The sequence below is a fragment of the Thamnophis elegans genome, chromosome 2 (genome assembly GCF_009769535.1).
Source record: "Thamnophis elegans isolate rThaEle1 chromosome 2, rThaEle1.pri, whole genome shotgun sequence".
NCBI lineage: Eukaryota > Metazoa > Chordata > Lepidosauria > Squamata > Colubridae > Thamnophis > Thamnophis elegans.
In genome coordinates this window covers 91792603-91815430 of record NC_045542.1, presented here as the reverse complement: position 1 = coordinate 91815430, position 22828 = coordinate 91792603, and the positions used below count along the sequence as shown (strand labels likewise).

General features: G+C 39.1%; 1 protein-coding gene across 3 annotated transcripts in view; it reads left to right on the top strand.

Annotated features, from left to right (window-relative positions):
- Positions 1-16890, top strand: part of ANXA6 (annexin A6) — a 41452-nt gene extending 24562 nt beyond the window's left edge. The window contains exons 16-26 of one of the 3 annotated variants that reach the window (XM_032209084.1): positions 1251-1345; positions 3206-3319; positions 3661-3751; positions 4407-4486; positions 5625-5678; positions 7719-7736; positions 9840-9933; positions 10648-10743; positions 14326-14384; positions 14902-15024; positions 16509-16890. In XM_032209084.1, coding sequence (XP_032064975.1) covers positions 1251-1345; positions 3206-3319; positions 3661-3751; positions 4407-4486; positions 5625-5678; positions 7719-7736; positions 9840-9933; positions 10648-10743; positions 14326-14384; positions 14902-15024; positions 16509-16565 — 881 coding nt within the window. In that variant the 3' untranslated portion in view covers positions 16566-16890. Of the gene's footprint in view, positions 1-1250; positions 1346-3205; positions 3320-3660; positions 3752-4406; positions 4487-5624; positions 5679-7718; positions 7737-9839; positions 9934-10647; positions 10744-14325; positions 14385-14901; positions 15025-16505 lie in introns of all 3 variants that reach the window. The other 2 variants (XM_032209083.1, XM_032209085.1) reach the window with 2 other exon arrangements.
- The last annotated feature ends 5938 nt before the right edge of the window (positions 16891-22828 follow it).

Sequence of the window (22828 nt, the reverse complement as noted above, 5' to 3'; positions counted from 1 at the left end):
GACCCAGGAGATGGCACTGTTGTACTTAGGGAAAATGCTCAACATAGTGATTTTTTTTATATATTTGAAAACCCATTGGTCTCTCAAGCCATTGCCTAGTCTTGATATTCTGTCAGTAGAACTTGCCAGGAAGAAAATGAGAATATATTTAGAGAATATATTCTAGAAATAGCTGAATGATTTTGTTGCTATTTGTTACGCTTCTACATTGTTCAATAAGAGGCATTCCCTGGGCATTCATTCAGAATACCATAAACCAATTGCACTTGTTCATTGATTTATTTAGGAGACTTGTTCACTTCCTGAAACTTAACAGGTGGCTTACAAATCTTTAAAAAATACACAGAATAATAAGATATATTTTTATTCATTAAAATAATAAAATCCAAAATCCAACCTCCCAAATTAGATAGTAAAATCAATGAATTAAGTTTAGTTTGGTATGGCCCTGTTGCATATAATTAATCCCCAAAAACTTTCTGGAAAAGCCACATTTTACCTCTGAGAAGGCCGTGGTGGGGGGTGGGGGCATCCTTGCTTTGGGGGGGTGGGGGAAAAGCTATTCCCAAGGAAGGAGCTGTTGCAAAGAACACCAACAGTCACACTCCTTCTTGCTCTATAGCAACTGTTCTCAGTAAGATGTGGGCTTGCAAAGTAGTTGACAAGTTAGAGATCATGGCTTGCGTTGAATAGCATGAGCATGCTTGGGGCTTGAGGGGTCTTAATGGAAATCGTTCATATGCCGTTGCATCTCAAGCTAGTTAAATGTGTCTCTCTTTGCCACTCCCAAATCTATTTTTAAGACAGGAATGAGGTTACAGTCTATAGGGCCATGTGGTAAACATCTGAGCACACTGCAGTAAATCATACCCCAAGGGAATTATTCCGGAATTTTCCACACAGAAATCAGAAGCAAGGTGCTGTGGGTATTGAGCTTATGCACTGATTTGACTTTTTTCCTCAGTCAGTTGTTTAGGGCTGAAACAAACTCTAAAGATGGTGAGATTGTAATGGGAGAGTTTGTAAGGGGTCAAAAATAATACGATTTTTACAAAAAATCCTGGAGGCAGTAAACTAGAGGGATTGGTTTTAACAAAAAGCGAATATCCTCTCTCTCTCAACCCAGTGGTGGACAATTTCCTTTTTGTTCTTTCTTGGGATTACTTCCTTGACTAAGTGCAAGAGTCAAGATTAAATGTTATTGAACTGAGGGGAAAATGGTTGAATGTGTTCTGTTTACTGGGTTCCAGGGACAGATGAAGATGCCATCATTGAGGTTGTCACACAGAGGAGTAATGACCAGAGGCAAGATATCATAAAAGCATACAAGTCTCATTATGGCCGGGTAATTAGTACAATCTCTTCTTTTGTATCTCATTCCCTTTCTCCTACATTTAGTTGATTTACTTATTGCAGGAGCACTTATGCAGTAACTCTTATAGATGCCTATTTAAGTTTGCAGTTACTTTTAAAAATAAAGAATTAAGATCATTCTTTCATTGGTTGCCTTCCCCAATTAGATGCCTTCTAGATCTTCTGCATAACCATTTCAACTGCTAATTCAAATCTCTGATGTGTGTGTGTGTGCGTTCAGCTGAACACGCATTAAGGTCTGTAGATTTCAGAATGCTGATATAAATATGTAAAGTATGCTGGAGGTCCATGTGCCAATAGTCTTTCTTTTTTGAAAAAGGAAAACAGAAAATCTAGCTGCACAGGAAACAGCAAAGAGGAGCATGATTATAATACTTGGGAAATTTGTAGAACTTCCCCCATTATCTTTCTGAAGCTTTTGTTTGTTTTGTGCCATAGCATTATTTTTATGCATGAGGCATTCAGGATGGAAAATATATTCTCCCTCCTAGTTAAATATCATGGACCAATCTATTACTCAAATCACCATTAATCTCTATTGGTCTTTTTTTTACCATCTTGCTCAGTCATGTCTGAATGTCTAACCTTCAGTTAACAGTTTTAGGCAGGAGATGAAAAGGATGAGTTGAGTTATGTATCTTCCTTGAGTATGGCAAACTGACCTATAAATCAGTGGTGGGTTCCGGATCCCGTTGCAACCAGTACAGTGCAATGGGGCTGGGCTTCCACCACATGCACACGCGCAGCACGCGCACACGTACTTACCGCCTGTGATGCTCCGCGACACTTCAGCTGCTCAGCAGAGCATCGCGCAGGCGCCATATGCTCCATGCGGATAAGCCCCAATCAGCTCAAATACAGGTAAGGCGGGCAGGTGTGCCCTCCGGAGTACTGTACCGGAATGGTACCTGGTGCTCCCAGCAGGCACCGGTACGTCCGTACTGGGGCGTACTGGTCGTATCCCACCACTGCTATAAATATAGAAGAGCGTTGAAGGATACAGTGTATTAACTATTTGGGCACTTGTATTTTTAATTGCAGATTACTTTTAATCTGTATGCAGATTTTGACTCTGGAGAAAAGCCTCTTAACAAAACAACAATTATTAAGCTCTTATTATTATTAAGCTCTACCTGCATGTGGAGCAACTACAGCTAGAGTCTGTTCTTAAGTCAAAGTATGTATTCTCTATTGGCTGCCATTCTTCCTTCCTGCTCTAATCACAAGAAAAAGTTAACACCCCAGAATATTGCATGCATTATTAAGACAGATCTAACGAACCTGAGGGGTAATATGCAGCCCAATAGAAGTAGATGGACTTTCATTTCAGAAAGCCTCACAGTTGACCATGCTTGCTAGGACTTATGTGGGATAAATTTTAAAAATAATTGGATGCCCACAAGTGGCCAATCCTTGCCCCATCATATTATGTCAGAGCCTTTCTTCTAAGGATCGTCTTCCTCACTGGTATCAATGTTTTGGAGTTTTTTCTTCTTTTAAATACAATTTTATTAGACTTTTGAAAGGAAGGAAGGAAAATGCAAAGATCAAAGAAAGGGTTTTAAAGAAAAGGCTTCTAGTTTTCTTTTATTGCAGTTATAAGTATAAAATTATATAAGTTAACAGCTTTCTCTATGATTATAGCATTGTTTACATTTTCTCTATAATGTGTTATATTTATTCTAATCCTCAAAACCATGTATCATTTTTGCTGTTCCTGCAAAAAGTCAATAACGGATTTACAGTCATTGTTAAATTTCCTATGTCTAATTTGGCTATGTTTCTTTGGAGTTTCCAATTTGTTTTCCTTCATGAATGTCTCCTGTGATAGGACCTTATGGCAGACCTGAAATCTGAAATATCTGGACCTTTGGCGAAGGTTATTCTTGGACTGATGATGCCACCAGCCTTCTATGATGCAAAGCAACTGAAGAAAGCCATGGAGGTAGAGCAGATTTCTTTTTAATGTAGTATTTGAAGAACAGAAAGATAAATTTAATCCATACGGAGAAAGAGTATATATATATTTTCTCTATATATATATGTATATATATACACACTCAATGAGTAATTAAGTCCTTGAGAAAATGAGGGATTTCCTTCTTGCTAAAGATTGCCAGCTCAGGCTGATACGTAGGTTCAATTCTGAGCCAATCCCCCCCCCCCCCCCCCGAAGCTGCAATATCAGGACAGCGATGCACTAGGCATTCCCTATAAATGTGAACACTTAGCTGACCTGAAATCTTAATGGTGACTAAATGATCAAATATCTTTGCATCACTCCAGGGGGCTGGAACTGATGAGAGTGCTCTCATTGAAATTTTGGCCACACGGACTAACCAAGAGATTCAAGCAATTAATGAAGCCTATAAAGAAGGTAAAGGGTTTCTTCAATAATTCTTAAGGGGCAAATGGATGTAGGAGACTAAGAATCCAGAAAGTGTTTATCAGTTGCTGTATAAAATGCTTACATTTTGCCAGTACACATTTTATTTACTTGCTTGCTTACTCATTGGCATTTTCCTCTAGTGGTTCCAATCTAATAGGATGGCAAATCACTGCTATATTGGCAAAAAAGACAAGGTAGACTGTCCTTATAAATAGCAGGAGTTGAGCCTGATTCAAAGGAAAATTGGTCATATTGGTCTGTTTATTGCATCAGATCAAGGTTAGAAGCTACTGACCTTCAAGGGTAGAAGCTACTCAGAATAAAATATTCCCATGGGCTTCATTCCATATGAATGTCCTATTCACACACTAAGAACTGGAACCAGTACTTTGATGGATGTTTTCTAGTATTAAGTCTGCATATAGTTATCCTTGAAGGATTAAGGAGGGCCAGGCATACAGTAGGTAATTTTTGAAGGAGAGCACTGGAAAAATCTCAGGGATACAGGCTAGACTGAAAGTCAAAAAACACCGTGGCAATCCAATTTACATTTTTTAAAAGAAAATGGGTTTTTAATCACCAGGAATTGCACTGGAATCCAGAGTGTCTTTGAACATTTTCTTCTGCTTTTGTGTTTTTCCAGCTTATCATAAATCTTTGGAGGATGCACTGAGTTCTGACACTTCAGGACATTTCAAAAGGATCCTAGTCTCCCTGGCACTGGTAAGAGTCCCCCCACCCCCAAATGCATTCTTAAAGCTCCTTTACTTAAAAGATAAGTGTTTTCTGTCTGATATTTCTTAACATCTAATGATCTGATTCAGTTTTTAAACCACCTTTAAAAGTTGCCATATTTTAATTTAATTTTTATTCATTAAGGATCTTGTGAATTTGATAATGGTACATTGAGTCGGAAAGAAACAATTCTATGAGTATTTTTGCATGCAGGGACAATAATGCTGCCGAGCTGTAATGGACACAGGTTCAAATGACAATTTCTGCCTCAGTTTCATATAGTCATCATCAGAAAGCAAGCAGGCTGTATAGGATTTGAAAGTTGCTTCAAATGGTTTTGTTTTTATTTATTGTGCAACAGTAGACTTTTAGAAAGCTATTTGCATCAAGGTGATAAAATCTAAAATTGCTCAGCACATGGATACAGTTCAGATAGTATTCATTTGGTAGCTATAATTTATTTATCCTCAATAAGAATGATAGAAATCTCATTTTGAAGAAATAACAAAGTACGATGTTTTCTGAAAAAGGAGTGGAGAGAAACTATATGCTTCCCAGGCATATAAAATAAGATATGTCACTGGAGAGCAAAATTGCAAAATTTGGGCTATGCCATGCAATCAAACTCATTGGAAAAAAACAGCTATGTTCAGCAGGAAAAGGAAACAAGGCTGCCCAAAAGCATGAGACACCAAAACTGACATTAGCCAAAGCATAAAACAACAGAAAGAAGCTGTACAAGATTGGAAAATATGGAGAGAGCTGGTCCATAGAATGGTCAAGAACTGGACATGATTGAATGGATAGCATCATCATCAAATAATGCTGGGAGTTGTAGTTCTGCAGTAGGTGGCGTGTGGTGCTATCAGATCCAGCTGCAAAAATCTAAACAATTAGATGGCTGTAAATGAATACAGAAAAGTCTAATTCTTTGGTGTCATCTAGTAGGCACCCAAATTTTTTAAACCCACATTTTGTAGCTCACAGCATTGCTTCAGGCCTATGGGCAATTAAACTAGTAGCTCCAAGAAAGGTGGTTCATTATTTAAAGATGTTAATTTCTGGCCCATTCCCAGGGGCCTATTTTTTTTGCATCTTGTTAATAATTCTCAATGTCTAACTGCAGGGTAACCGCAGTGAAGGAGGAGAAGATTTTGCAAAAGCTCATGCCGATGCTCAGGTAGGTAAAGACACATGTGCAGGAATGGTTCTGCTGTGCCTGTTGCCTTTCTTCCATGATATAGATTTGAAGATTCTAGAGTTGATAATAGGTTAATGTTGAGTTGCATGAGCTATACTTTGCCATAAAAGATACCCCCCAGAACAGAGAGAGGAGGAGAGAGCATGTGAAAAAGCTCCATTAGAGTTCTTGCTCTGAGCTCATACTGTATATATAGAAACAGATTTGGAACGAACACCATGCAAACATATGATTTATTTAGGCTTTGTTAAGTAAGCTACAATTATTTGGGCTCACACAACACTCTAAGCCCACACCAATGCCTTAGTATCATGTGTGAACCCAGTTGCACTTTGCAGGTAATTCATGCATGTCAAATTTTAATGTGGGTTTTAATCGAAGCTTTTCATTTCCCAAAAAGTAATAACCATAACCCATCATATATATATTTTGCAATTCCATGTTAAGGGACACTCATATTAAACATAGTTAAAATTGGTTAAGTAATCCATTTTTAATACATGCCAGATTCAGGACAGAGAGCAAATGTTTATACAGTAAGTCACCATTTGAACTCTGGATAATGTGAAGTGATGCAGTTAGGACTGTTTCCATGAGAGGGAGTTCTAATGTTTCTGCAGGCTATTGCATGATTTTGAAAGCAATGCTGCATCTCAATAAGCAGGGAAAAGAGTTGCAGAAGCTAGTAGCCCAAATGTGAACTTTTTAGCCAGATCATAGAGAACCTAACACTTTCTGTATTCATTCAATGCTTAAAACAAGCTGGGCATGCAGAATTGCTTCAGATAAACAGATTACATTATCCTTGGTGTGCTATAATTTTAGCATGGATGGCATATTCTCATGCTGGAAGTATTTTTCTCAGGCCTTTTTTCTTCACATTTTTTGCACATTGATTTCTGGTGTCTTCCACATTTCTTTGCCCAAATAATTTTTCTGCTGATCTCTTCAATTAGCTCATTGTTCCTTTTTCTTTGCTGTGCTTTCATTTTTTATTGAAAGTTGTGGGGATCAAAGACTTTAGCTTTTTTGACAGTTGACAGTTTCCTTCCTATTGCCACATTCCTCACATAGAGGCATATACTGATAGCAATAGCACTTAGACTTATATACTGCTTCATAGTGCTTTACATCGCTCCCTAAGCGATTTACAGAGTCATCATAGTGTCCCCAACAATCTATCTCTTCTGTCTGTTACAAATTAAGGGAAAAATTACAGTTCTTTGTTGAATGCTGATGCTCTAAGGATAAAGGAAGTTTTCTGTACAAATTTGAAGTTTAAAGAAAACCGTGAAGACAGTTTTCTATGCTACTATTTGAGAATGTGGCACCTCTTTAATGAAACAAAAATTGTGAAGTTTAGAAAATGTATTTAAAAAACAATTGTTTCAGAAAAACCACCTACTAATAAAAATGGATAGGTATGCATGCTACATGTGCACATTATGTTGCAGCTTTTTAATCTTCCTCCCCCACTTGGAAATTTTCCTGGAGCTGTCTCTGGAGCAGGGAGAAATATTATCAGTTTCCTGAAATGATGGAAAGGGGCTCCTGTGTTGTAGGATCCTTTTTACTAAATACATGTAATCAGAAAACATTAGAACAAGCATCACTTCTGTGTCTCAGGCAACCTTCCTTTATAGAGTTCTGCTTATTTCTGTTTCCATGCTCCTTTCAAGATCTCCTCTCCCCCTCTACTTTTGCATTAATTGGAAAGATGGCATACCTTTTTAAAATAGAGAATTTCCACTCATTGTTGAAAATAAAGTTAAGGGATGTATGCATGATTAGCCCCTTCAATATTGAGGAACTTCATCCGATCAGAGTATCTGAATACAAAATGAGAATGGAACGCCTTTTTGTTGCCATAATTAAACAGGCTATATTGGTGCCAATGTCATCTTGAGATTAGAATGACCCAATTTATTTATGAAATCCCTGGAGTGACCTGTGCCACACCATCTCTGACCTTGTTCCCTTCCTCTCCCTCCCTCCCTCTCTCTTTCTTTCTGTTGTCAGGTGGTTGCTGAAACCCTGGTGAGTGCCTGCCCTTTATTTTTCCTTGACATGTTCTGAATGTCTGTCACTAGTTTTCCCAACTGCATTGCCCAAAAATTATTGAAAGCAGCTTTAGCACATTTGCAAGATGCAGGTTGGGGAAGGATGATCTACAATACAATTGCTTTTCTTACATCAGTTTTTAAGGAATGGTAGAATTAATACATTAAATGTAAAGTGTGGGTGAAGTTTAGAGTTGAATTAAGTGAAGGCTCTGCGATTATTATCACAGAGAAAGCTCTTCGGTCAACAAATGGCAGAATACATCAAGGTTGACACAATAGCAACCAAAGGTCCACATGTTATACTATAATTTTACTGTGTCTGCTTGGGAATGCCAAGTGGACAGAAAGAAAGAGAAAGAGAGACGGTATTTTCAGCTGTGCATATTGTAACCTAGTCTTTAAGTGGTCTTTATAAGTCTACCTGAGGTCCCTTAACTAGGAATGCCAAAGATTTCAGAGACTTTTTGAATGAAAAGCATGCTGCCTGTTTTTGAATGACAAAAGAGATGCACTAACAATTCTGATTGCTGATGCTGTGCCTCTCTGGGCTCACACAATAATATTTTCCAAATCAATATTAATTTGCTTCCCCAATTTTAGATATTGTGCTGTATTGCCTTGGCTCATGTGCCTTCCCAGCCTAAGATGACTGAAAAGAAATTGTATGTGGATAGAATTACAGATAGTCCTCACTTAATGACTGCAGTTGGGACTGGCAACATGAGGGTTAAGTGAAATGTCACAAGACGGGGCTAGACCTTTGATGTCAGTTCTTCAGTCATTAAGGAGATCACCCACAGTTGTTTAAGCATGGCATTACGTGACTGTGACTTGCAACTTACTGCCGCTTCTTCATTGACTTTGCTTATCAGAAGCTGACTGTGAAGCTTCCAAATGGTGATCAGGTGACCACGGGACCCTGCGATAATTATAATTTTGGTGACTGGTCATAAAACCTTTTCAATGTCATCATAAATTTAAATGGCTGCTAAGCAGTCATTAGGCAAGGACTACCTGTATTATCAGCTGTTGGCTTGTTTAGGCTTCATTTTTCACCTGCGCAACTGGAGGAGTGTGCTAGTTTGAACTTACTGCCCAGCAGTAGAAGGGCAACAATGAACAGTTTGGAACCAGGAACAGCCTACTAACTATCCCATAAAGAGAATTAAAGTTAGCGGAATATAATTTGTACCGATCTGCTGAATGTGCTGTTTATTTCTCTGTGTATAAGAATATGCACAGAAATGAATTCAAAAAAGTACCTTTCCTTATTTTGTGCTAGATAGAAAAGCAGCTGGATACTTACTTGGGATTGGGGAGGAATCAGACTCCCTAACAGAGATGCTCATGTTTTTTTTACAAAATTAAATCTGACTCTATCTCTGTAATGATTTTTTGACATGGAAATTCTTATGGTCCATTAGTCGATCTATATGAATGACAGTATGTTCTGTACTTACTGATAAAGAATATGCCTTGGGGAGAGAAACACAAGACTTCCATGGTGGGCTTTGGCTGATAAACATTCTCAGTCACTGCACGGTACTAGTATCAAACTAAATAGATTGGACAATAGATTTATAGCATCTTAACAATATTATGACCAACTGATTAGATTGTTCCAAAACAATCCAATTACCTCCAATAGACCGATTAGATCCCACAGATTAGGCCTCCTCCGAATTCCATCAGCCGGCCAGTGTCAACTGGCGACTACCCGGAGGAGAGCCTTCTCTGTGGCTGCTCCGACCCTCTGGAACGAGCTCCCCGTGGAGATTCGAACCCTCACCACCCTCCAGGCCTTCCGCAAAGCCCTTAAAACCTGGCTGTTCCAACAGGCCTGGGGCTAAAGAGCTGTTGCCCCCCGTCTCGAATGGTATGACTGTTGTGTGTTTTTAAATTATGTATTGTTATGTTTCGTCTTTTTATTTCCTGTCTGTACCCCCCCTTCCCTGATTTGAATTGTGAGCCGCCCTGAGTCCCCTTGGGGAAAAGGGCGGCATATAAATGAAATGAAATCAAATCAAATCAATCAACAGACTTTTGACATTCACTAGATCCTTCATTGGTTTTGCAGAAATTGTCTGATGTTTCCGGTGATGATTCGACATCCCTTGAGACCCGCTTCCTGAGCATCTTGTGCACCCAGAGCTATCCCCAACTCAGGAGAGGTAGGAAGGCAACAGGGATCTGTTGCAATGATTATATCTTACAGCTCAAAGCAATGTACATCATGTTCCTGCCTCCTATTTCCCCCCACCAAAAGCATGTACACCTTGGACTGGCCCAGCCAGTTTTCAGGCCTAAAAGAGCAGTAGAACTGAGAGTTTCTAATCAAGCACCTATAACCACCTCCCAAAACTGGCTCTCCCAAAATGTATGGTTTGTATGCCATGTTTATAATCGTGACTAAGCACAAAGTAACTGATGTTTTCAGGCTATGCAGTCGCCTGAAGCAATTGTTTGGGTAGAGCTGTCAGAACTCGACAGTGAAAAAAACCAGCAGAGAGTTAAAGTTTCCTCTCTCTTATATTGTTGCCATCTAATGGCCATCTGGATTTTTGCAGCCCAGATCTGCCAGCCTTGTGTTTTGGGGCATCACCTAAGCCTAGGGACTGGAAGGAAAGGGGCTGCTACAATCAACTTGTTAAAGAAGCGGGGGGGATCTCTTTCCTGGAGAAAGCCAGCATTTTTGGACATAAAAATTCAAAGGAAGAAAGTTCATTTAATCAGCCAAGGCCCTTCCCTGTCGATGTTAATAGTTTGTTCTGGAGGCTTTCCGTGGTATCCCTAATTGTTACCCACCTTGAAACTCAGAATAATCCTTTAACTCAAGCTTGCATTGGAAATTTAGGTTTCTTACATTCTGCCTTTAATCCCTGTAGTCTTCCAGGAATTTGTTAAGATGACAAATCATGATGTGGCCCATGCCATCAATAAACGGATGTCCGGAGATGTCCGGGATGCCTTTTTAGCTATTGGTGAGTGTTGTTTTGTATGAGTATAGTATAGAGAAATGTACTGTTGTTGTTTTTTTGCATATGGAATGCAGGCTTTACTAAAACCTCTCAGAGTGAAGTTGTTCTTGCAATGTTTTGACAATTGAGCAATTTTCTGTGATTTGCATAGATGAAGAAACTGGCCTAAGCTTCTTGTAAAAATGTGGAGTGTGGTCTTTCATAAAAATGTGGTTATATTGCAAAATTGGATTAATATATGAGACAGAATGCATGCACAGTATTGTATGCAGGTGGTGGTGGTGGGGACGGACCAATTGCCCTGGAAAACAAAAAAATAGATGGATGGTCTGATTACTAGAGATTTTCTACAGGCCAACTATCAAAATGCAACATTTTTCTGATTGTTCATTTTCAGTTTTTTTCTGTACCATTGCAAAGCTAGAAAGCTGAGTACTTTTTTCCCAAAGAATTTTTATTTTTTTATTCTCTTGCATACCATTTTAAGTATGCATTCACATAATTGGTATTCTTCTTTACATTAATCATTCTTATACATTTATTATTTCATTTAATAAGTTATAATGTACAATGTGGGTTGCTTTATTTACCATCCCTTCCTCCTTTTGAAACACATTGTTTTCCCTTTCTTTTCTTTCTCCTTCCCTTCTCTACTTTGTTCCTTCCTCCACTCCTTCTCCCTTCTTCCCTTACCTTCCTCCTACTCCTGCTCTTCCTCTTACCCTTCCTACCCTCTCTTCTCTTTCTCCCCCTTCCATCCTCCTCTCCTTATCTCTTTCTTCTTTCCCCCGTCTTCCTTTCTTTCTCTCTTCCTCCTCCCTTCCTTTCTTTTTCTATTATTGTTGGTGTATATTTCCAAACTCAGTTTATGTTTCCTTGGGATGGTATTTCCATCAGCCTAGATATAATTTAGTATCATTTCTTATTCCCTTACCTTCACTAGTCTACCCTAGGTATGTTTTCCCCTCTTTATATCTCGTTCTTGAATGTATATATATTTAATATTTTCTTTTCTGTTTTCCCCTTCTCCCCCCCCCTTTTCTATTTAATAGTGCGTCATTTGTGTACTTTATCTTCTCCCTATTTTCTTTTCTAGTTTGCTTTCTCTAGCCAGTCATAAACCTTCCCCATATCTTGAAGTACTCCGATTCCTCTTTATCCTTTATATTCATTGTCAACCTATTCATCTCTGCACAATCTAATATCTTTTTTATTATCTCTTCGTCTGTTGGTAGCTTATTTAATTTCCAATTTTGGGCAAATACGATTCTCGCTGTTGTAGTATTTTTGAAAATAATATTGATCTTACACATAATGCCGAGTGTCATTTTGGCTGGAGCATTTCATGTTACCTAGTGTAACTATGGCCAGGTAAAGTTCTTTCTGGCTCAGATTAAGCTACTGCGTATGAAACCTCAGTGGAATTGAACAATCCTTTAGTCATCTTATTTTCAGCCATTTGTGATGGGTATTAGACTCGTTTAGCCCAGGCTTTGTTCAGGCTTACTGTCTGGCCCTAGTATGGTCAAGTATACTTGGGCATTGGGTAGCTCACCTGTCACCTCTTCTCTTCACCAAGACTTACAAGAACCAATTGCGTTGCTTGTTAATGCCCTCACTGGACTGGAATGGGCCTTTTTTCTTCTGGCCTCTTCTGTGTCCTGCCTGATGGCACCCAGAGGCTAGACATGTACTGAAGAAGAGTGAAGAGGAAAGCCACATCTGCCCTTGCCCAAAAAAACTTCCTCATTCAAGTGTACTTGCAGACCAGGAAGTGGCTGCCCAATCACCCTCCTTATTGCAATTTACAGAATTGCGGGGGAAATTTTTTGGGTTCTTAGTTCCTGTTGTTAACTGTTTTTTTTTTTTTTAAATTATGAGGCATTACTATGGCAATGAAGATACACCCTTCTAGTTGAAAATCCGCACTCAAAAAATGTGCATAAAGGATGGAAACTGGGATGCAGTTCGATTTGTGAAAACCCTTTTTTTTACAAAAAAGAAATATGATTCATGTGTTGTTTGATATTTATTAGGATCATTAACATATCTTTTTGAACAGCTGTTGTTAATAATCTCATCAAGGCCTGGATTTCTTGCTTCTCATTTCCCCTGATTTTCCGGGTTACAGACCCTCATTTACTTTATTTGCTTTTATTTGTATGCCGCCCTTTTCCCTGAGGGGACTCAGGGCGGCTCACAGTTCAAGGGGGAGGGGAAGAAACAAACAAGTTACAAACATGAAAACCATACACCGTTAAAAAAGCACAACAGTCATACCATTCGAGTGGGGTTGCAAGTCTTTTAGCCCCAGGCCTGTCGGAACAGCCAGGTTTTAAGGGCTATGCGGAAGGTCTGGAGGGTGGTGAGGGTACGAATCTCCACGGGGAGTTCGTTCCAGAGGGTCGGAGCAGCCACCGAGAAGGCTCTCCTCCGGGTAGTCGCCAGACGACATTGGCCGGCAGATGGAATTCGGAGGAGGCCTAGTCTATGGGATCTTATCGGTCTAATGGAGGTAATTGGCAGTAGGCGGTCTCTCAAGTACCCAGATCCAATACCATGAAGGGCTTTGTAGGTGACAACTAGCACCTTGAAGCGCACCCGGAGATCAACAGGCAGCCAGTGCAGCTCGCGGAGGATAGGTGTTAAGTGGGTGAATCGAGGCGCACCCATGATCGCTCGCGCGGCTGCATTCTGGACCAGCTGAAGTCGCCGAATACTCTTCAAGGGCAGCCCCATGTAGAGCATGTTGCAGTATTCCAGCCTAGAGGTCATTGCCTCTCCTGCCTCTCCCTGTTTTCAACCACAGCTGTAATTCATGATAATACTTCATGCACTTGATGAAGCGTGGACACTGGTCCAGGGAAGCCTAATAATAAACATTAAACCAACTCATAATTTCATTGTGGGTTCTTAAGAGTCATGCTGTTTCTTCTGCAACAGACATCTTTGGAAATGGCTCCCTCCTCCATCTCCCTTCCTGTTTGGAAGTTCAGTTCAGTGGTGGGATTCAAATAATTTACCAACCAGTTCTCTGCCCTAATGACCACCTGGGTAGGCGGGGCTCAGTGGTCATGTGATCATGTGGGCATGGCCAAGTCAATGTCACTCAGGTCGATGGGTACTTCGTCTTAGTTGTTACAATGGTAATAAGGGTTAACTGGAGAGGCAGTTTCTGTAAGCGGGGCAATAAAGATTAGGCTAGAAACAACACCAGAATGTTTCCTTCCTGCCTTCCTTACAGGATTAGCCCTGGAAAGTGGATGGAAACAAAAGATTTCTTTCAACAACTGGTTCTCTGAACTGCTTAGAAAGTTACCAACCAGTTCTCCCGAATAGGTGCGAACTGGCTGAATCCCACCACTGGTTCAGTTCCATAATTTTACATGGGCAGATTTTTTGGTCTCTCTTCCTTCCCTCTTGCATTTGCTAAATGAAAAGCTATAGTATACTATTACCAGATTTATTTAGAAACTTACTGAGCAAGGAGTGGCTGAGCCAGAATACTTTGCATGCAGACAACTGTTGATGATTTCCTGGCAATACATTCATGTTCTCCTCTTTGTTGTCCCTCTTTCTTTGAAGTGCGGAGTGTTAAGAACAAGCAAGCTTTCTTTGCTGACAAGCTATACAAGTCCATGAAGGTAAAAACAAACATCCATTTGTTGTTGTTGCCCCAGGAAGGAGGAGTCAGTATACTAATCAAATATTTTGGTTCTTCCAGTTTTCAAGACACCAGAAGGGAGCTGATGCTATAAACAGAGACATTTTTAGGAAGCTCCAGCTAAGCTTAACTTTTGTCTGTCCTTTATATAAAGAGAATTCCTTAAGAAAACCTTGCTGGAGCTCAAGTGCAGTCATGAGGGACACATTCTCTTTTGATCATCCCACCTTTGGAACTAGGATTCAGCAGGCTAGCAGAAGCCAGACACAGTGACCCACAAAGAAGGGAACTCAGATTTAGCAATGCTGATATTTGCAAAGCAGGATGTGAAGCTTCCATTCAATTGGCTGGGCTTTATAATTGTGGGAGCAAAACTATCCTGTTACTAGGTTATAGTTATGATTGTCATCTCTTCAAAATATTTTGCAGCAATAAAGTGAGTGGAAATCCACTACTTCCTGCCTCTCACCCACCTGGTGCATTTTTAATCTCTTCAGGGTGCTGGCACAGATGACCAAACTCTCATCAGGATCATAGTTTCAAGGAGTGAAACTGATCTGCTCAACATCCGGCGTGAATTTTGGGAGCTGTATGACAAGTCTCTACATCACATGATTGAGGTAAAAGAAACTTTCGGGTTTTGTGAAAACCACTTTGCCTATTTTAATGTCATAAGTACTTTGACCTTTATCATTCGCCTCACTTTTTGCGTATGACTAATTAGTCTCATGGCAGCCTGAGTGAGTATTAAATTCAAGAGTGCAAAAAGAGACTCAATAAGCTGAAAAGAACAAAACAGATCAATCTGTAAGAGCGTGTCATGCACAGAGAGACCCTGTGTTGATATAAGAATGAGTTCATGCTCTAAAGTGTAGGTTTGTTTGACTACAGGTACATTTATTAGCCAGCCACAGGTAATCCTTGACTTAACAACAGTTCATTTAGTGACTGTTTGAAGTTACATTAGCGCTGAAAAAAGTGACTTATGACTGATTTTCACACGTATGACCATTCCAGCATTCCCATAGTCATGTGAACTAAATTCAGATGCTTGGCAACCGACACATATTTATGACAGTGTCCCAGGGTTATGTGATCACCTTTTGCAATCTTCTGACAAGCGAATTCAATGGGGAAGCCAGATTCACTTAACAACTGTGTGACTGACTTAACAGCTGCAGTGATTCACTTAACAGCTGCGGCAAGAAACATCATAAAATGGGGCAACTGACTTAGCAACAGAAATGTTGGGCTCAGTTGTGTCATACGTCAAGGACTACCTGTATATGAATAGCAGCTGCTTAATCAGCTGCTTTGCCTGGGCTGACATTATCAGGGACACCTTCTCCTTTCTCCAGTTTGTATGGAGTTTTTAATCCAAAGATCGAGTCCCTCAGTCAGGGTTCTTTAGGAATATACTATTGCAGAGAACATGTTTGAATAGATTCTAAAACAATGTTTTTCAAACCTGGCAACTTTAAGATATGCGGATTTCAACTCTCAGAACTCTCATCCTGGCTGAGGAATTCTGGGAATTGAACTCCATCCATCTTAAAGTTGCAAAGTTTGAAAAACACTATGCTTAAGGAACCCACTCTAAACTGGACGCCTCAGTGTTGGTCATGGCAGTGGGTAATAGCAAGGTGAAAACAGTAACCCTACACACCTGGAGGGCATGAGGTAGGAGAAGGTTGAATTTTAAAGATGTCTTGGTTTAATGTAAGTTTAACAGCTATGGTTTTTCTTAAAGGATTCTGTTAATGGTTAAGAGTCGTATAATTGAGTTCCTGGCAGAACTATAATTCTTGTGCTTTGTACACAGCATTACTTATTAAACCAGTTTAAGATATGCACAGCAGAGGTGGGTTGCTAATTTTTTTACTACTGATTTGGGCGCACTCCTACACTCGCACGCAGGAGCCTCCCACCACCATTACTACTGGTTCGCCCAATTCAGGCCAAACTGGCAGCAACCCACCTCTGATGCACAGTGGGTATTGAATTAGTAAATTCATTTACATTTTTGCATACTTGATGATTTGGATGCATTTTCTCATTTTTTTTAATTTTTTTTTTGGTGACTTGATTTTCCTTGTTTCAGAAGGATACTTCAGGGGATTACCGCAAAGCACTGCTAGCTGTTTGTGGAGGAGAAGATTAAGCAGTCAATTAGTGCTGTAGAAGCCCATCTTACCTGAGCTGTTGTTAGTCACTTACGTGCAACCTAGAAGTTACAGTTGCTTTGAAAACTTCAAGGATATTTTGGATTCACTGAGGTCTCACATTGTGTTAGGGAAAAATAGCTATGTTGTCACAAAGAGCTTAATATTGCAAATAGCAAAGATCACAAGGATAATCAATTCAATGGTTGGGAGGAGGGGAACTGTCTGATTTTGTCAAAGCTGACCAGTGGCCACCTGTTTAATGAAGCCATACCTTTATAGGTATATTGCGAACCAAAGAAATAAAATGTATGTTGCCGGGCACGCAGTTGTTATTGTTTGTTTTGGAACAAGGGAAGCACATGATATAAGAGAGTCTAATTTTAAATAAAGTTTGGGGCATGCAAAGATGTTTGTACTTTTCCAGCAGTTTATAAATATAGTCATGAGTGCTGACAATAACAAATACAAATAGTCTTCTTGCTTGTGAAAGCCTGCAAAGTGCTGCATAAAAGGAATGATATTTACCTTTTTGTTTCTTTATTAAATTCACATGTATTTATTAAACTAGAATACCATCAGATTCAGTGAATTACCTTACAGCAAAATGCAAGGTATCCATCCATTCTAAGACACAATAAAGCAATCATGGAGCAGAATTAAAACAACTAATTGTGGGTGGTTAAAAAGTTTGGTATATAAAAATAAATGCACCGCTCAGAGCCCCTTTGTAAAGGAGAGATGGGTGGTTAGAAAGTTTGATGTATAAATTCAACATTAAAATATCCAGAATAGATTTAGAAATAAAATTGTATTTGTGATGTGAAATAATAACAACTAATTCTAATGGCATAGCAGCCATAGTGGCACAGTAATTAGAACGCAGGATTGCAGGCTAATTCTGCCGACTGCCAGCACTTTGATTCTAACCAGCTCAAGGTTGACTCAGCCTTCCATCCTTCCGAGGTCGATAAAATGAGGACCCAGATTGTTGCAGCAATAGGCTGACTCTGTAAACCACTTAGAGAGGGCTGTAAAGCACTGTAGAGTGGTATATAAGTTTAGGTGGTATTACTATTGCTATTCATACACTGAGGAAAATCTTATGGAATAATTCAGTCTTTCCTTGATACTTATTTCACCTGAATGTAACAATCCATAAAGAATAAGGATTGGCAAATCTCATCAAATCTATGAAGTCATTGGGATTGGGGAAACAATCAATGCTTCAAACTCATTTCCCCTATCTGAAAAAGGTTTAATAGCAACAGTTCCCGGGTAGATATGGTGATCTGTATTTACATAGGTTCCTAAGAATAGTATTACTGTTCATAGGACTATTATGAGTAACCAGCAACTTTTGATACTTGAGTAACTCCAGCTTCCTCATTCAGAAGCATCAAAGTTTGTTTTTGATCCCATCTTCTTTAGTGGCCAGGCAAGCTGAATTTTAATTATTAAAATGAGATACACAAGTAGAGATACACAACTAGGAAAGAGCCCTATCCCTCCAAAAAGAAAACCTTCTAAAGCGTTTAACTTTTCTTAATTCTGTCCATAGTTAGAAGCAACAAACTCATTTGTCCACTGAGTTTATGCAAAAAAGAATAATCTCTATAGTAACTTCAATGTTTTTCTCTTCCTCACCATGATTTCTGCTCTCCAAAATAAAAGTAATAATAATCTATTCAAAACCTGACCTATATATCTGGTTTTGACGAGGGGAAAAAATCATACATAAATGGAATTGATGACAGCCTTATTTGTAGTAGCTTCTCAGTAAAAAAGTTACTAAACTAAAACATTATTTGTTCCAAGAAGGTTTTGAAGATAACTTGCCATGTCTGACTTCTTTATACATCTTGACAAAGTGAACATCAGGTTACTGGCTGGCCAACTAAACATGTCTTCCCTTCCACCACCCTGATACTGTAAATAGAATATTGCATTGCCTTCTATGGTTTTGTTCAAAGGTGGCAGCAGGATTATCTCTCACCACAGGTTGTCATCAGTGGTGGGTTGCTAGCTGGTTTACTACTGGTTTGCTCGTGCTTGCTTGCACGCACAACTCTTCTGCGCATGCGCCGAAGAGTCCAGGCAGGTGGACTACCAGTTCAGCTGAACCGGACCGAACCAGGAGCAACCCACCTCTGGTTGTCATCTAGAATGATGACTTACGATCTGCAGTACAACCATTTTGTGCAGTGGATATGATTGTGAATTTTGCCTAAAATGGTTCTCTAATAATTTCTAATCACTCCGTTCTTTTATGATAGAAGAGCCATTGATGAAATAGCAAATGGAAGAATGGACCATACAACCTACAATGAAAATAATGGGGCAGACTAATAAGAATAATTTACTAGGATACTGGGAATGGACTGTTCATTCTCTCTGAGTACTGGGAGAGTGTTGGGAAGCCTAATGGACCTTTGAATTGCTTCATTTGCTTTTGTTTTTTTCTTCTAATGTATCACTAAAATGATTACTTAATGTGGATCAGGCTAAGGAAGTTTCTGACAGCAATCTAAGCAAGAATCTCATTTAATTAGGGTAGATGTTAAAACTTCAGTGCCTGAGCCCTGAACTACTATAGCTGAATTATATCGCTTTCTGGAAATGATAATAGAAATAAAAATAAATTTTAATCATTTAAAAACATTTAAGAAACTTGCAGAAAAGAAAAGCTCCGGTTTTTGTCTGCTACATATAGTACAAGTGAAATTTGATGACACCACAGATGAGGACTTAGCAATGATGTTCACAGCTATCACAGTCATTTTGAGTGTGCTACTTTTTGCAGATTTGTTGCTATGCTATCTTTCACAAATGGCCTGAAGCAGAAGCATTAATTCCAATCATGAATATTTAAACTACCAGGGTTAAAATAAAAATTTTAAAAATGTATTGCACTTTCTTATTTTACAAACTCTGCTTGTTAATATTATGCTTTAGCTAAACAGACTGCATCTGAAATGATGAAAAGATGAATGGATGAGTAAATTGGCAGATGTGAAGTTACCAGGCATTTTAATCAACCTCGGGAAATATTTGCTCTTATGTTAGCATGTAATTAAAAGATCTTAAGATTATTTCAGCTTTCATTGAATGGGTATCTTAGAAGTTCAATATTGGCTAGAATCTTATGAGATACAGTCCTAACATACTGAATCTAGGGGAATCAGGTAGTGGCATTTATATTAAACTATCATTACATCCCACATTTTTGGTTTATTGTTATATAACGTTTTCTCTTTATGTTCTATTAATGAAGCTAAAACTTAAATATATTAACCCATAAAATAAAAGGAAGTGAAAACCAGTGGAGTTTAATAGTTGAAATGATGAGTTAGGGATTGGGATGTTCTAATCCTTAGATATGGAGGTTTGCTGAGTGACCAAGGGCCACTCACTCCCTTTCAGCCTAAATATAATCAACTTCTGCAACAAGCCAGTCTCAAAAAACCAAACTTCATATCATGCATTGGTAAACTTTCCTGTTAGAAGGCAAGTACAGAGTCTAGTGGATTCTGCAACAAAGCACAGCAAATGCTAAGAAGAAGAAAAACAACAACGGGGGAAGTCCAGAGAAGAAAAGACCCCAATGAACACAATAAAAAAGAGATGACACAACAGAAACTGATGAGGGATTATCCTTGATGACACAAACATAACGTTATAAGAACTCAGTGCAGAGACCATCGTGGCAAAATGATGCCCATTGAAAGAGTCAGAAACACAGCGAACAACTGAAAAACAGCAGCCCACAGAAACTAATGATGGCCCTAATACAACTATTCTCACACTTATCGCATTTACTTCCGTCACTACTTGGGCTTTGTGGTTTAGAAGCTTTTATTTTTTTTTTCTTCAAAAAGCCAACCAAACAGTGTAAACAAGTATTCTAGCTGGTAGATTCATTTTAGTGGGAGGACATAAGAGTTTCTGAATTCAATTTCTAATTCCAGGAGCATTTCATCTTATTGAAATCATTCCCTTCATAAGGAACGTTTAGTCAATGGGAGAGAGCAGCTGGCTGGTGTGCATGCCCACAGAGGGAGCTCTGCGTGCCAACTCTGGCACACATGCCATAGATTTCCCATCACAGATATATATACATACATACATACATACATACACACACACACACACACACACACACACACACAGATTAGATTTATATTTACTATCATTATTCCAAATGAACATTAAGGAGTTACTATTGACTTCTGAGAATTTTTCTGACCTATTCAAAATTGTCAGGTGACTTAGCTCAGGCCAGTGATCTATTTCTATATCCCTTAAAGATTTATTTTTCAAAAAAGGATCCAAGAGCTAAATGCATTTTCCACACTCAATTATACAGGCTGTGTGCACAAACATTGCAGGCTTGAACCTAAGATAGCATTCAATCAAAGTGTGGAAAACTTTATTTTTAGAAGGATCACAAGATGTAAACAAATGTCCTAATTGTCCTAAGATGATCTTTATTTTTAAAAGAACAATGGTTTATTTTATAATATCCTCTGATCTTGAAAATTGGTAGTCCAAATTTAATTCACAGAAAAAAAACCAAAGGGAAAATGCTGAGAAATCAGTGAATAGGCATACAAATCATTTGATCACATCTTTCCCACAAATGTTGCACACATCTTGTTTCAGTCATGCTATATTAATTGTTTCTTGATGATTATCCATCCATCCATCCATCCATCCATTGTCAAACATTATCCACTTTGATAAGTAATTCTGGAATAATTACTTTAATTGGTGACATTTGGGTATTTTTTTTGCTTTTCCTGAAGCTCCCAAGGGGCATATTACCAACCCTAAAATTCAGAAAGGCATCTTTCGTAAATCATGGTAGCCTGAATGGAAGAGAATGGAAGCAACGAAAAATAATGGCTTAATGTTTAGAAGAGGTGATGACCCCCCAAAAAAAAGAAAATGGAGGAAAGAAGAAGTCTAGTTATGAGGAAACAAAATGATACTCTCAGTGATTTTCACAGGAAAAAATTACACTTGCTAAAGTTCAGAAGCTACGAGATGCATACAGCTGTATTGCATGGTTTTGTCTCAGTCCAGTGAAATATCCAGGAAAACAAAATTGTGTTTCAAAAATTGCGACATTTTGGAAAAAAAATACAACCCAAATAATAATAAGTCTAACAGACTGAATCCAGATGTCTGGCACTTATTTTTTTAGCAGAATAACAACAATATTTCACATCCACTTTTACCACTGTCTGATTCCTGAAAAAAACCTGGCTTTCAGCTTCATGTACTTTTGTAGGCATTTTTGCTTTGGTCTATACAATAGAACAGTGATGGCAAACCTTTTTGGCACCAAGTGCTGAAGATGCACTGTTCGCACGCTCATCAGGGACGCGCCCAGTGGTGGGTTGCTCCCAGTTCGGACGAACCGGTACTAACGGCAATAGCAGTAGGCATGCGCAGAAGCATTGGGCATGTGCACGAGCATACCCAAACCGGTAGTAAAAATATTTGCAACCCACCACTGGGCGCTCCCCAGTAGAGAAGCCGCCAAGTGGGCATGCGCGCTCTGGAAACTGGAAGTTCATTTTCCAACATGCGGCAGCTTCTCTTTCAGGGCGCATGTGCACCGGCCAGCTTGTCTTTCAGTTACTGGTGCTCATGCACACATGACGATCAGCTGGCCAGCGTGCATGAGCATACCAGAAACCGGAAGACCAACTCTTCTGGTTTCTGGCATTGTCACACATGCAAAAACAGTTGCCTGCGCATGCGTGCAAGAAACCCAGAAGAGGAACCAGCAATGCTGCATGTGCCAGCCAACATGGCTCCACCTGCCATAGTTTCACCATCACAGCAATAGAAGCTAGCACTAAACTTCTATTTTTATTATTCTCCCCTCAACTGAAACTAAAATTATTTTACTTAATTTGAAGGAGGAGAAGATGGACTAAAGAGAAAAAAGGTTGAGGAAATATGTGTGGAAATGTTTGATGCTAGATTCTAAACACAAATCTCAGCCTAAACCAACACCCACTACATACAAAATACAAGAACAATTACTTGGGAGATGGGGCAGATTCCAAAACCTAATATAGTCAGGATGTTGACTAAACCAAACACATTAAGTTTTTGGAATTTTTCCCCCCATAAAAACTGCAGGATAGATCTTATTGAAACATTTGCTGACAACTAGAAATGTCTGCATTTCTACAGGTAGGTGCCAAATGCCCATACACAGCATTACCTCCAATTACTGTTCTTTTCT